Source organism: Puma concolor, chromosome F2, assembly GCF_028749965.1.
Source record: "Puma concolor isolate L17-30 chromosome F2, mPumCon1.1.hap2, whole genome shotgun sequence".
Taxonomy (NCBI): Eukaryota; Metazoa; Chordata; class Mammalia; order Carnivora; family Felidae; genus Puma; species Puma concolor.
The window spans coordinates 19,576,184-19,589,906 of NC_141684.1; the positions used below are offsets into that span (position 1 = coordinate 19,576,184).

The 13,723-nt window shown below is 37.5% G+C and overlaps 1 protein-coding gene across 1 annotated transcript in view; it reads left to right on the forward strand.

The window, feature by feature from the left end:
* MRPL13 (mitochondrial ribosomal protein L13) overlaps positions 1–13,333 on the forward strand; it is a 49,590-nt gene extending 36,257 nt beyond the window's left edge. The window contains exon 7 of the mRNA XM_025922817.2: positions 13,048–13,333. Coding sequence (XP_025778602.1) covers positions 13,048–13,069 — 22 coding nt within the window. The 3' untranslated portion in view covers positions 13,070–13,333. The remainder of the gene's footprint in view (positions 1–13,047) is intronic.
* The last annotated feature ends 390 nt before the right edge of the window (positions 13,334–13,723 follow it).

Sequence of the window (13,723 nt, forward strand, 5' to 3'; positions counted from 1 at the left end):
ACAGATGGTGAAGCATTTAAATGTAACCTCCTCCATAAGTCCTTCCTACACTCCTTAAACTGGATTAGCCCCCTTTAATAGGGTCTTATTGTACACTTCCTTTTCATTTACTGCATTTATTCTAATGTAACAAAATATCAGGGTGATTTTTTTTGTTGACTGTCTTCCTGTAACTAGACTCCGTGAGGGAACTGCATGTTGTCTTCCTTAGCTGAGCATAGTAGCATCTGGCACATTAAGTAGGCACTCAGCAATTACTTAGTGAATACATGAAGAAATCAAATACCCTTGTATCAGCTTTTATAAATGAAGTTATATAAATTTTTTAGACTTTTTATAAATAGAAATAAATAAATTTTTTAAATTTTTTTTTTTTTAACGTTTATTTATTTTTTTGGACAGAGAGAGACAGAGCATGAACGGGGGAGGGGCAGAGAGAGAGGGAGACACAGAATCGGAAACAGGCTCCAGGCTCCGAGCCATCAGCCCAGAGCCCGACGCGGGGCTCGAACTCACGGACCGTGAGATCGTGACCTGGTTGAAGTCGGACGCTCAACCGACTGCGCCACCCAGGCGCCCCTACTTCTTTTCTATTTATAAAAAGTCTAAAAAATTTATTTATTTCTTGGGGCGCCTGGGTGGCGCAGTCGGTTGAGCGTCCGACTTCAACCAGGTCACGATCTCACGGTCCGTGAGTTCGAGCCCCGCGTCGGGCTCTGGGCTGATGGCTCGGAGCCTGGAGCCTGTTTCCGATTCTGTGTCTCCCTCTCTCTCTGCCCCTCCCCCGTTCATGCTCTGTCTCTCTCTGTCCCAAAAATAAATTTAAAAAAATGTTGAAAAAAAAAATTTAAAAAAAAAAAATAAATAAATAAATAAATAAATACCTATTTAATAGTTTGCTTTCTTGTCAAAACTCGAGTCTGTTTTAAATTCTTTTTATTTAAATTCATTTTTTTAACCTAGGTTATATAGTGGTTTATTTAGATAAATCAGTAGTTTGTGAAAATAAGGGTTGTACAATTTGTTTCACATGCTTTGATATTTACAGTTTTCCCCTTTGACATCTGAGAGATGAGACTTCTATACTTGGAAAATTTTTATACTTTCAGAATTAAGAGGCTTACATGGTCATTTATTCAAGACACTCAATGGGCCTTTTCCTACTTAAACTACATAGAACTTAAATTTATCTTCAAAACTGAACCCTCATATAAGGAATATTTTTCTAGGAAAATGTAAACATTTTTTTAATTCTTTTTTTTTTAATGTTATTTATTTCATTTCTCTCTTCATAAAAGAGAGAGAGAGAGAGCACAAGCAGGGGAGAGGAAGAAAGAGAATCCCGAGCAGACTCCACGATGTTAGCACAGAGCCTGACGCGGGCCTCAATCTCACAAACCATGAGATCGTGACTTGAGCTGAAATCAAGTTGGATGCTTAACTGACTGAGCCATCCAGGTGCCCCTAAAATTATTTTAAAGAGATGTGCAATTTGCTACAAATTGAAATTAATTTCTAATTTATGGAAAACACTTATTAGCTTAAATTTACACCCTGGAATTTTGTCTTTACTAAGAATTCACATAATACAGGCTTTGCATAATACAGACAACATTTACAAATAAAATACTCTTGCAAGTAAATTCAGGCATTCAATTAAAAACTTTCACTTTGGGCCATTTAAAAAGTATTAAATGTTCATTTAATAGAAACTGTGAATGCAATACAAACTTAAGGAAGTAAATAATCTCACTGTATTTAACATTTTGGTGTGTTACCTTCCACTGTTTCTTTGTGCTTATGTGTGTTTGTCTTTGGATTTTTTAATCCCCATTTTTTTCATAAATAAGAAAATGTGTGGCATAGAAAGAAAAATAATTTGCCTGAGATCACACGAGTGTAAGTGGTGGCTTAGGGATTTAAAACTAAGGTGACTGGCTTCTGGGTCCTGGTCCTAACCATTCTGCTGGAGTGCCTCTTGTTGCCTCTTGTAGCATCTTATATAAGGGTGCTTAAGTTGTATGTAGTTCTCCAGTATTATGCTCTGGAAAGTTATATCCAGAAAAAGTATTTTGGTAGGTTACCATGCTGTATTAAGTTCTGTAAGTCTAAGAATGTCTTATCAGAGAGCACCTGGTGGCTTAGTAGGTTAAGCATCCGACTTTGGCTCAGGTCATGATCTCCAGGTTCATGAGTTTGAGCCCCATGTTGGGCTCTATGCTAACAGCTCAGAGCCCGGAACCTACTTTGGATTCTGTGTCTCCCTCTCTCTCTGCCCCACCTCTGCTCACACTCTGTCTCTATCTCAAAAATAGGTAAACATTAAAAAAAATTTTTTTTTAAAAAGAGTGTCATATCAGATTTTCTTATAAAAACACCACCATAAATGAATTTATATTCCTAACCCAGAGGGGTATGGTACTTTTTTTAAAAATAGAAATACCAAAGATGCTACGTAATCAAGTATGTGACCAAACATAGATTCTGCACTTGGAGTTGATCTCAACAGTTCATGGGATTGAGCCCCACATCAGTCTCCATGCTCAACACGGAGCCTGCTTGGGATCCTCTCTCCCTCTGCCTTTGCCTCTCTCCCCTGCTCATGTACGCACTTGCTCTCGCTCTCTCTCTCTCTCTCTCTCTCTCTCAAATAAAGTAAAATAAAAAAATAATGTGGGTATACAGTTACAGTTTAAGAGTATATCATCGGGGCGCCTGAGTGGCTCAGTCGGTTAAGCATCCAACTTTGGCTCAGGTCATGATCTCAAGGTTTGTGAGTTCGAGCCCCATGTCGGGCTCTGTGCTGACAGCTCAGAGCCTGAAGCCTGTTTCAGATTCTGTGTCTGCCTCTCTCTCTGACCCTCCCCCGTTCAGGCTCTGTCTCTCTCTGTCTCAAAAATAAATAAACATTAAAAAAAAATTTTTTTAAAGACTATATCATGATATAGGTGTACTAGTCATTTAACATAAATCATTCAACACTTTATTCTTCTGCACAAGAGCTGACATCAAGTTCAGTTAGTTTTTATTACCGTGGAATGCATATAACCAGGAAAAAACAGGCATTTTTGGATTATCCAAAATGCTTCTTGTCAGAGAAATAGATGATCTTTTAGTTTGGACCTGTCTAATAGAACTTTCCACGATGATGAAAAACTCTATATCTGAGCTATCTAATAATATAGTGGCTCCTGAGTACTTACACTGTAGCTAGTGTGACTGAGGAACTGAATTTTTAGTTTTATGTAATTTAATTAAGTTAAATTTCAGTAGCCTCATGTAGCTAGTGATCACCTTAATGAACGTTGCCATTCTAGTTGTTTGCCATTTCACAAAGTTCTAGTATTAAATATTATATGTTAGAAATAAAATTAAAATATGTAACATACTATGCAGTGCAATCCATTGAAAATGGGATTTCTCATTACTGGTGGGTTTGCTTTCATGAGAATTTTTTTTTCTCCTTTTGGAGAAGGAGCCTGCTTAAAATATGCTCTCGTTCCACCCAAAATAGCTAAGCCAACAATATAGTCTTCCTCTGGAATGTAGTAATTGGAACTTACTCAAGATAGATCTGATGGTGAATCTGCAGAGACCTCACTGAAACAGATGTACTTAGATTGCACCTAAATAAATAGAGACAAAAATAGCTTGCTTTGGTTGTTGTTTCCTGAGCAATAAAACTTAAAATATGCATATAGTGTAGAAATGTACATTTTAAACTTGGAACTGTTACTAGCTTTTGGTTAAATGAAAGTTTATTAGCTTTTCTATTAGAGGCAAAAGCTTTTGAACAACACATAATAACAATAGTCAAAACTAAGCTTTGAACCCAGTAGGTGATTGGCAAAATTTGTTTTCATCTTAATTAAAAGCTCTGCTGTTGAGATTTCATTTAAATTATTTTAAATCATGAACATTATGTTCTCTCAGGCCTAATTTCAGTTTATGTCAGATTTTCTTATGCTAGTGGTGTGGTCATTTTTAAAACAATTTTAGACAAGGAGGAAAGAAACTGATCTTTATGAGAAAATGGAATATTTTTAATAACTAGAAGTCATTTTCTTATATGAGAAGTATTGCCTATACACTCCACTTCTTAAGTTAGTGGATATACTTGGTATATTAGTCACTTCTGTATCTCATGGCTACGTAAATTATGTTAGAATATGTTATGAAGTTATATTTTATTTCTTGATGGTACAGAATAGATGTATGATTGCCATGTACTAGTGGTGATTGTAGGGTATGCACTTAAATTCATTTGTCAAAGAAGCAGCAGTAGCACTGTTCTTTCTTCACAGTTCTGTGGCCTGGGATTATAGCTTTCAAATGGTCAACTTATTTTAATAGCATCAATAGTTATTTCCGTAATCATTATAGTTTTGCCAACACATTACAAAACCACAGTAATCATGGAAATTGTCATGCTATCACTGTAATGGAAACTTTTCATTATGTATGATAAAAATAAAACTTGGATCACTTTAAACGTTTTTTATTTTCATTTTTACAAAATTCTGTAGGAGAGCTTTTCTTAGGAAAATCAAGGTATGTGGAAAATTTCAACTTGAATTGTTTTGCTTCACCCACAGAGTGAGTGATGAAACAATACCAAAAAAGAAATAGATATTTTATCCTAACTCATTAAATCTGTAATGCTCTATTTTAAGCAAAACCCTCACCTTTGTATACAAATGAGGTGTGAAAAATTCAGCTTCAATAAATCTTGAAAAGAGATGTTTATAATGAAAACCCATGTCCTTGGTGGTTCGTGTACTTCAGAGTGTGCTGTTAGAAGTGTGCCTGCAAAGGAGAGGATGGCCAGAATAAAAGTGGGGAAGTAGGAGGACACTCGTGATTGGCCCTAATTGTCTTTGCTGAAAGCAGGATCCAGTTTAGACTGTTCCTCCTCTGTAGAAGGAAAACAGGTGTGGGCACATTGGCACTGGGAAAGGGCCGAGGTGAGCATCCTGGCTAGTCTGTAGCTCTAGAGGAGAGCAGTGATTTCAGCTTAGTACATGCCCTCTGATATGAAACCTATAAATCCTAATAATGTACAGATTTTCAGTCTTAGTTAAATGAATACCCAGAAAAAAAATTTTTTACCTATGTCTTTTTTATAAAATGTGCTTTACATCAGAGGCTTAATATAAAGACGTTAAAGAAGGAATTTTACCTTTTCAAAACCCATAAGGAATTGGGATCTAGACATCTTCAAGATTTTCCACAATTTTATGCTCGTCTAGTCATAATAGCATTTTCCTACAAGATTTAACTTAATTTGCTGCTCTTCACAGGCAGAAGTTATTAGCTGGACTTCAGGAGCAGGGTTACATTCCAATTTTCCCGTTATTTCAACCAGCTCAGCATTGGCATCAACTGTAGACCTCAGTATTTCCAGGGCTGAATTTGCTCACATTAGACATTCTAAACTTCGCTGTTCTTTTGGATATGAACAGATTAGGACTGGTTGTTAAAATTAAAAATAACCTCTACTTGAACAACCAAATCAAATCATTCCTAGCCAATAGAGCTTACGACTTAAAAGTGGTAATTAAATGTAACGGCAATTCCTATTTATTTTAATTGAAAAAAACAGCACATTGATTTAAAAAAAATTGTAAACAATCCTATGAGTTTACTTTAGTTTTTTTTTTTTTTTTAAGCAGTATTGAAATTTTTCTTATCAGGATTTGGTACATGGTACAAGTGCCTAGAAAAGTGAGTATAGAGGCGCCATTGTTCTGCCTCAGCATCTCCTGCACAGCTAACATCTTTAGTTGAGAGGATTGTATTTCAAGGAATATGTGATGTCACCAGATTTCTTGTAATGTCTCATTCTAAATAATTTCATCAATACAATGGCAGTGACATAAAACTCCAACTGACCTTTATTGTTCTTAAGATTACTCCATTGTCCAAGTTTTATTCTCATCTTTTAAATATTTTTTGTTGGAGTAAGCATTATACTGACAAATATTATTTATGAGTGAAAAGACATAAGACCTAAGGGGGAATAAAATGTTTTTTGAGATTTATTACACTTAAGTTATACCCAATTTCATGGATTTACAACTGAAATTCATATTCTTTTTTCTTCTGGAAAATAAATCATCTTAATGGGATAAATAATACTAAGTGTCTCTAACTGAACTATCATGTAAACTGTGTGTTTTATAGCTTTATGTTTCATTATCCACAGACCAAATGGATTTTTCCCAGCATTTTACAGTGAAAACTAAAATCTCCCTGAAGATTTTTTTCTAAAGTCAAAAGATAAATTCTTTTATAGAAATGTCCTCATTTTCAAGTTAATTTAAATGTGTTGGTCTCTATCATTTTTTTGTCCTGAATTTTAATCTGAATTTCTAAGATGTATTTGTTTCATTTTAATGAGTGGCAGTATTTTGCCTGTTTCATTTAATGAGTGGCTGGCAACATTTTGCATAAGGATGTCAGTGATCAAGGATTTGCTATAGAAAATTGATAATTTTGTGAGATGTGGTGTGATTTTAACTTTAAGGTTTGTGAGCAGTCACAGGCACCACAGAATACTTTCTATATAGCTCATACAGACCTTTTTGTAAGTTCTGTTTCTTTATTCAAACAAGTGATTTTTTTTTAATTTTTTTTTTTTTATTTTTTTTTTTCAACGTTTATTTATTTTTGGGACAGAGAGAGACAGAGCATGAACGGGGGAGGGGCAGAGAGAGAGGGAGACACAGAATCGGAAACAGGCTCCAGGCTCTGAGCCATCAGCCCAGAGCCCGACGCGGGGCTCGAACTCACGGACCGCGAGATCGTGACCTGGCTGAAGTCGGACGCTTAACCGACTGCGCCACCCAGGCGCCCCGTGATGTTTTTTTTTAAAGCAATAGTGTTTGAAGGCAGTTTGTTGCTAGTGACAAGTATTAAACGCAAAATGAATTATTGCTATAGAACATTTAGTAGCTGTGTAATTTAGCACAGTTTAGAAAATGAATTAAAGAAAGTTTTATGTTGGCTAATTCTTTGAAGATTCATTAATCTCCCAAATTATCCTAAGCATGTATATGAAAGCTTAGAACTTTGAGCTTTCACCTCAGGTCAAAGTGTACGTGTGTGTGTGTGTGTGTCCATGGTGCATCTCCTTCTATTAGAAAATGCACTGTCTAGGAGCGCCTGGGTGGCTCAGTCTGTTAAACGTCTAACTTCATCTCAGGTCATGATCTCGCGATTCGTTGAGTTTGAGCCCCGCATCGGGCTCTGTGCTGACAGCTCAGAGCCTGGAACCTGCTTCAGATTCTGTGTCTCCCTCTCTCTCTCTCTCTGCCTCTCCCCCCTCACACTTTATCTCTCACTCTCAAAAATAAACATTTTTAAAGATTATAATAAAAAAAAAAGAAAATGTGCTAAAGACAGAATTTTGTCTTGCTTACTGCTGTGTTCCCAGTGTCCATACCTGGACCTGACCCTCAGTAATCTTTGTTGAATGAACAAATGATCATAATCTTATTTCCCTGAAAGAGAAATTTACTTTTATGAAGTATGGTAAATTCATATTTTGGCCTTTGCTTTAAAGTTTGCTTAATGGCTAGAGCTAAAATAGAAAATTTTCAGGGGTGCCTAGGTGGCTCGGTCAGTTGAGCGTCTGACTTCGGCTCAGGTCATGATCTCACGGTTCATGGGTTCAAGCCCGGCGTCAGGCTCAGTGCTGAGAGCTCGGGGCCTAGAGCCTGCTTCAGATTCTGTGTCTCCCTCTCTCTCTGCTCCTCCCCTGCTCACACTCTGTCTCTCTCTCAAAAATAAAGATTAAAAAAACAATTTTTAAATAGAAATTTTTCTTAAGAGTCTGCTTTAGTGTAATTCTGATATACTTAATTTTGGATACTTTGTATTACATATATAAAGAAAAGATTGGTAATTTTGTTAAAATGTAGCATTTCTGCCAAGGAGTAAATTTCTATGGAAAAAAACTAATAGAGATTAGCTTTCTGTAACAGCATTTGTAATGTCTCTTCAAAGATTTCCTGAGATTATTATAAAATGCTGTTATTTACAAAAATATTAACCTTATATAATATTACTTTTTATTTTAAAACTTCATAATATTTTTGCACTGAAACAGTCACCAAGAACTAAGGCAAACAGATGCAGAATATAAATTCACTCATCATCCTTCTTACCAAGGATTAAGCCATTTCATTTAAGTTCAAAACATTTAAGCATCCATACTATCAAAAGCAACATACTAGATGCCAGGTGTCTTGCTTTTAAAAATTATTTAATCTAGTAAGGACATTAGGTAGATATACACATAAAGTAGGGTAAGTATGTAAACAACATAATCCAAGATTTTAATTCTGATGAATATAGTCATATTAATGTTGTCATATATGGATTAGCAACACTTAAAGAACCAAATATGACATTTAACTCAAATTACTAACACTACATGAGCTACTATTTAATCTTTCTTTGATGATAGATCCCATAGGAATTTCAGTATCCAGCCTCAGTACATGTTATTATAACTTAAATTATTTATTCTTGTATCAGAAAAGCATAAAACTTCCTGTTAATAAAGTCCTCTCATGGTAAAAAGCCAAGAAGGATACTGTATAGCAGATGGAATCACCTCTAGCTAAGGAAGAAGTGTGTTACCTTCTCTTAGACACAGCATAGTTTCAGAAATTTACTAAAGGTGTTTCATTTGCTTCTTTAGCATCTTCAAATAGTAATCTCCTCTGTCTTATGAATAGCTCTTTCTGAGGTAAAGCCTTGCTAAGTCATCATGTGGTCCATGGACCAGCATTGCATCACGTGGGAGCTTGTTGGAAATGCAGAATCTGAGCCCCTCTACAGATTAACTGTATCTGTATTCAGATTAACTGAATCTGAATCTGCATCTTCACAAGAGCCCAAGTGATGTGTTTGCCCAGTGAAGGTTGAGAAGCACTCAGGTAAATAGTCCTCCCCTCCGCATTCTTATCTTGGATTTCTTTTAGTGGAAGGGAGTAAGCAATGTAAGTGCATTGTATGTGTGCCTGCTTTTGTACGTGTGTGTGTGTGTGTGTGTGTGTGTAGAAATAAAACTGTATTTAGTGTAAAAACCTCACTTTTCCTCACTTACATGAACACCATGTAATATCATCAAGTGCCTCAGTATGAGTTGATGTTTCTGGCTACGCCAACATCTGAAATATCTGGTCCCTTGGCCATGATAACTGTTTTCCCCTCCTGGAAGCAAATTAACCATCCATAAAAGATCCTGATGACTCTCATTAAAAAAGGAAAGGAGTTTGTGAAAGTGGCATTTTCAAGGTAGTCACTGCACTGTAATAACAAATATGTTACAGGTATCCCCTATATGCTGGGCACTGTGCTAATTGCTGGAAGCATGAGGTCAGTTATATTGGGACCCTGCCTTCAAAGGAACCAACAGCCTAATAGGAGTCATATGGAATGAAATGGTGCAACCAGGCCCTGGGAGTCAGAAGGTCTGCCCTAGGTCCCTACCATCCACTTCCTAGCTCTGTGTTGTTGGGCTAGTTGCCCGGCCTCCCTGAGCCTCAGTATTGTCAACTATAAGATGGGATTGATAAAAGTGTCTTTCCCACAGTGTAGTTGTGAGAGTAAAATGAGATAATGCATGTGAAGTCGTTCGTATACTTCATAGCATCTAATAAGCATTCAGTACATCTTACATAAACAACAAAACTTATTTATATAAGTAAGGGCAATTATAATTTGAAAAACACTGTACTAGAAGTATGCATGCTGTTCTCTGGCAATCTCAGAGAAAGGACCCGTAAGTTAGAAAGGAAGTTTATAGAGGGCTTCCCAGGTGATGTGATTTTTGAGGAGGATTTTGAAGGATTAGTCAAGTCTTCCAGGCAGAGAAAAGCTCAAGTACCCAAGTCCAGAGGTGTGAAAGTGTTTATCTGGGCAATAGCAAGTAATGTAATGGGACCAGAATGTAAAGGGATGGGGTATACAAAGAATAACTCAGAAATGTTAGCTGAGGCCATGTCATGGAGGGTTATATATTGAATTCCAAGGTGTTTGAATTCTGACAAAGCAGTGGAGGACTACTGAAGATGTTTTAAGCAGGGCTACTTGATAATGCAGAAGTGGGATGGAAAAGAAGGAGCCTGTTGTACAGACTCTGACATGTCTTCTCTTTCTCCTAAACTCCAAATCCCAATTGTTGGCTGCCTGTCGTGTCCAGATCTCATCATAATCGAAACCAGGATCCTTCCCTTCCAATTTGTTCTTCTGCCTGTATTCCCTGTCCTGAAAAAGTCAACAGTGTTGCCATTGACGGAGGTCTTCAAGCTGAAAATCAGGAATCCTCCCTGAATCATCCTTTTCTAGTAGGGCCTTCCTCCTCCACCTCCCTAGCCCCTTCCCCGCTCCCTTTCCACCCTCTCCCCAGCAACATGGTACTGCCTCTTAAATCCTGAACCTGCCCTTTCTTCTCACTCATTACGACTACAGCCCTCTTTATCCTCCTCACTTCTACCAAAAAATCTGGAAACAAATCTGGGCTTTATTAGCCCCCTGTAGCCTTCAGGTCACTACCTACATTCCGTACATCACAGATTACACCCTTCACACACATTTCCCATTTTACTTATAATGCCCACTAAAAGATGCTTTTCTCATCTCATTGTTATTTAATAAGTTAACCTTTGGTGTGGAAACAACTAGACTGTGACTAAGCACATTTAGTTTTATTGAGTTGCAGAGACTTCTCGTTAGGACATTAGATTAAACAATTTCTTTCTAAATTATTATTATTATTGTTATTATTTTAGAGAGAGAGAGAGAGCACAAGGCGGGGAGAGGGGCAGAGAGAAAGAAAGATTCTTAAGCAGACTCCACGCTCAGGGCGGAGCCTGATACGAGGCTCCATTCCACCATCCTGGGATCGTGACCTGAGCCTAGATCAAGAGTCCGAGGTGCAACCGACTGAACCACCCAGGGACTGACCCCTCAAGATTTCTTTCTAATGGCATCACCACCACCCTTTAGTAATTATATGAACCAGCTCGACAGGAGAATAAGTTGTTTCTTTAAATGTGCTGCTGTCTCTTGACTGGGAACTGCTTCGATTGTAGTGAGTCATATGCCAGAGATTACATGGGTGCACTTTGGAGCCACATTCAGCTATCAGACCACACTGTCTTTCCCGAGGCTTTGGATGCAGTTTTTACATTTGGAAAGAGATTTCAAACACAGTGACAAAATTCCAGTTTCTCTTCTTGTTGTTACAGAACAGCTGATATGGTGAAGCATATTTGGCTGGTTTCCCAGATCAGAGCCTGTGTTCCTCAGAGCTAAATAATAACTCTGAATTGTAATACAGTTTGTTTACTCAGCCACTAGACTGTTGGTCTTCATAGCTGAGCTATCTGGTATCTTGTGAGTATTCTGTTTAAGAAAACATGCTGTAAATGTAGAAAGGGACTAGATAAGTTATGTAGGGGCAAACAGAGTTCATCTGCTCATTAAAGGAACTCAAACTGTCGAATATTTTTACAGCTGTTTCAAAAATATCTATTTAGTTTACTGATTACGAATTTCCTTCTGAAAACTCCATATGAGCTCAACATCTACAAATACACCTATGTAAAAGATAAAAGGACACTTCAAAATTTTTTGCATTTTGTAATTTCCTGTTCTTCATTTTGTCCACTATTTATGATTTAACATTTACCTTAAAAAATATTTTTTTGTTTTAATTTACTGCTGGAAGTAACTTTCAAGTATGATTGATCCTGTAATGTATAAATGACAAAAAGACCAGTTTTACCCATTTTAGTTAAAATATCAAAGGTCTGGTGTTTATACATTTATTTGGTATATGTATCATAATGAAAAATAAATTGAGGGACACCTGGGTGGCTCAGTCAGTTGCGCCTCTGACTTCAGCTCAGGTCATGATCTCACAGTTTATGAGTTCAAGCCCCACATCGGGGTCGCTGCTGTCAGCTCAGAGCCCACTTCAGATCCTCTGTCCCCCTCTCTCTCTCTCTGCCTCTCCCCCGCTCACAGGTGCTCTCTCTCAAAAATGAATAAACGTTTTTAAAAAAAGACAACGTAGGGACACCTGGGTGGCTTAGTTGGTTAAGCGTCCCACTTCGGCTCAGGTCGTGATCTCACAGTTCGTGAGTTCGAGCCTCACATCAGGCTCTGTGCTGACAGTTTAGAGCCTGGAGTCTACTTCAGATTCTGTGTCTCCCTCTCTCTCTCCGCTCCTTCCCTGCTCATGCTCTGTCTCTCTGTCTCTTTAAAAAGACAATATCGGATGAGCACTGGGTGTTGTATGGAAACCAATTTGACAATAAATTATATGTAATATAAAAATAAACAATAAATAAATAAACAATATCTATTTGAAAATAAATTTAGCATGATAAAATAATATAAATAGGGAAATTACTCATTCAAAAATTGCCTTGATTAGGTAAATCCATATGCTTATATGATTTTAAAGATCATAGCAATCCTTTCTCTGAAAAGGGCTTTAAGAAAGTATATTTAAAATTGGAACAGATGTTAAATTCAAGTTTTTTTTTGTTTTTTTTTTAATTTTTTTTTTTTCAACATTTATTTATTTTTGGGACAGAGAGAGACAGAGCATGAACGGGGGAGGGGCAGAGAGAGAGGGAGACACAGAATCGGAAACAGGCTCCAGGCTCCGAGCCATCAGCCCAGAGCCTGACGCGGGGCTCGAACTCACGGACCGCGAGATCGTGACCTGGCTGAAGTCGGACGCTTAACCGACTGCGCCACCCAGGCGCCCCCAAGTTTTTAAGTGACTAAATACATTCATGCATAGGCATAAGGTGGCCTATATTTATATTCTCGAAAGAGCTTGGGGATTGTCATTTTGTGATGATTTGGCTTTAGTGTTTTTCACCAAAAGTCTAATATTTGTAGGTAATTTATCAATGAATATTACTTTCATTTTAAATTGAAAAATAGTCTTCCTTCATCAGGCAGGAGAAAATGATATAATGATTCCTGACAAAATAAATGTTGATTCTTGTCTTTCAGACCTGAAGATTATCGACTATAGGAAAATGAAAATTGCAGAAAATATCCATGCGGTGATTAAAACTTCTTCCTGATGAGTCTCTCCTAACCTACAGGCAGAGTGAAACTTCCACTGCATTTTGACAAGAGACTTGTCATGGGTGCTGAAAGCTTGTGGAGAAAGGTCAGGGGGTGATATCCCTTCAATAGGAAATTGCAATAAAGTACATTATTTTAAGGAATTATTATGTAGTCCGATTTGAATGTTATAAGTGATGATAAAGAATAAAATTGCTTACTTGTTTAACTCTTCAGTTTTTTACTTAATGGAAAAAACAAACCTAGATAGCGTTGCGGTTAACATTGCCAACAAGTACCTGTCCGTGCAAATTCCCTCAGGTTCCAGATCGCTGTTCTGGCCACCGGGAAAACAAACCCCACCTTTACTTTTCCTCTCAGTGATTATTTTATCTAACCTCCCACCCATCTACATTCATCCTTCCAGCTCAGAAGGGTAAGGTTTGCCCTGAGGTATTTACAAAGTGCAATCACCTCTTTCCCATATAGCCTCTTGGTCTCCATGACACCAAAATGAACTGATGCCTGTCTACGCGGTGGAAATCTCACTGACTTGCCTGTGATGCCGTTTGCAGACCCCTGCACTGTGTCTCCATGCTTCCTCCTGCTGGCTCCTATG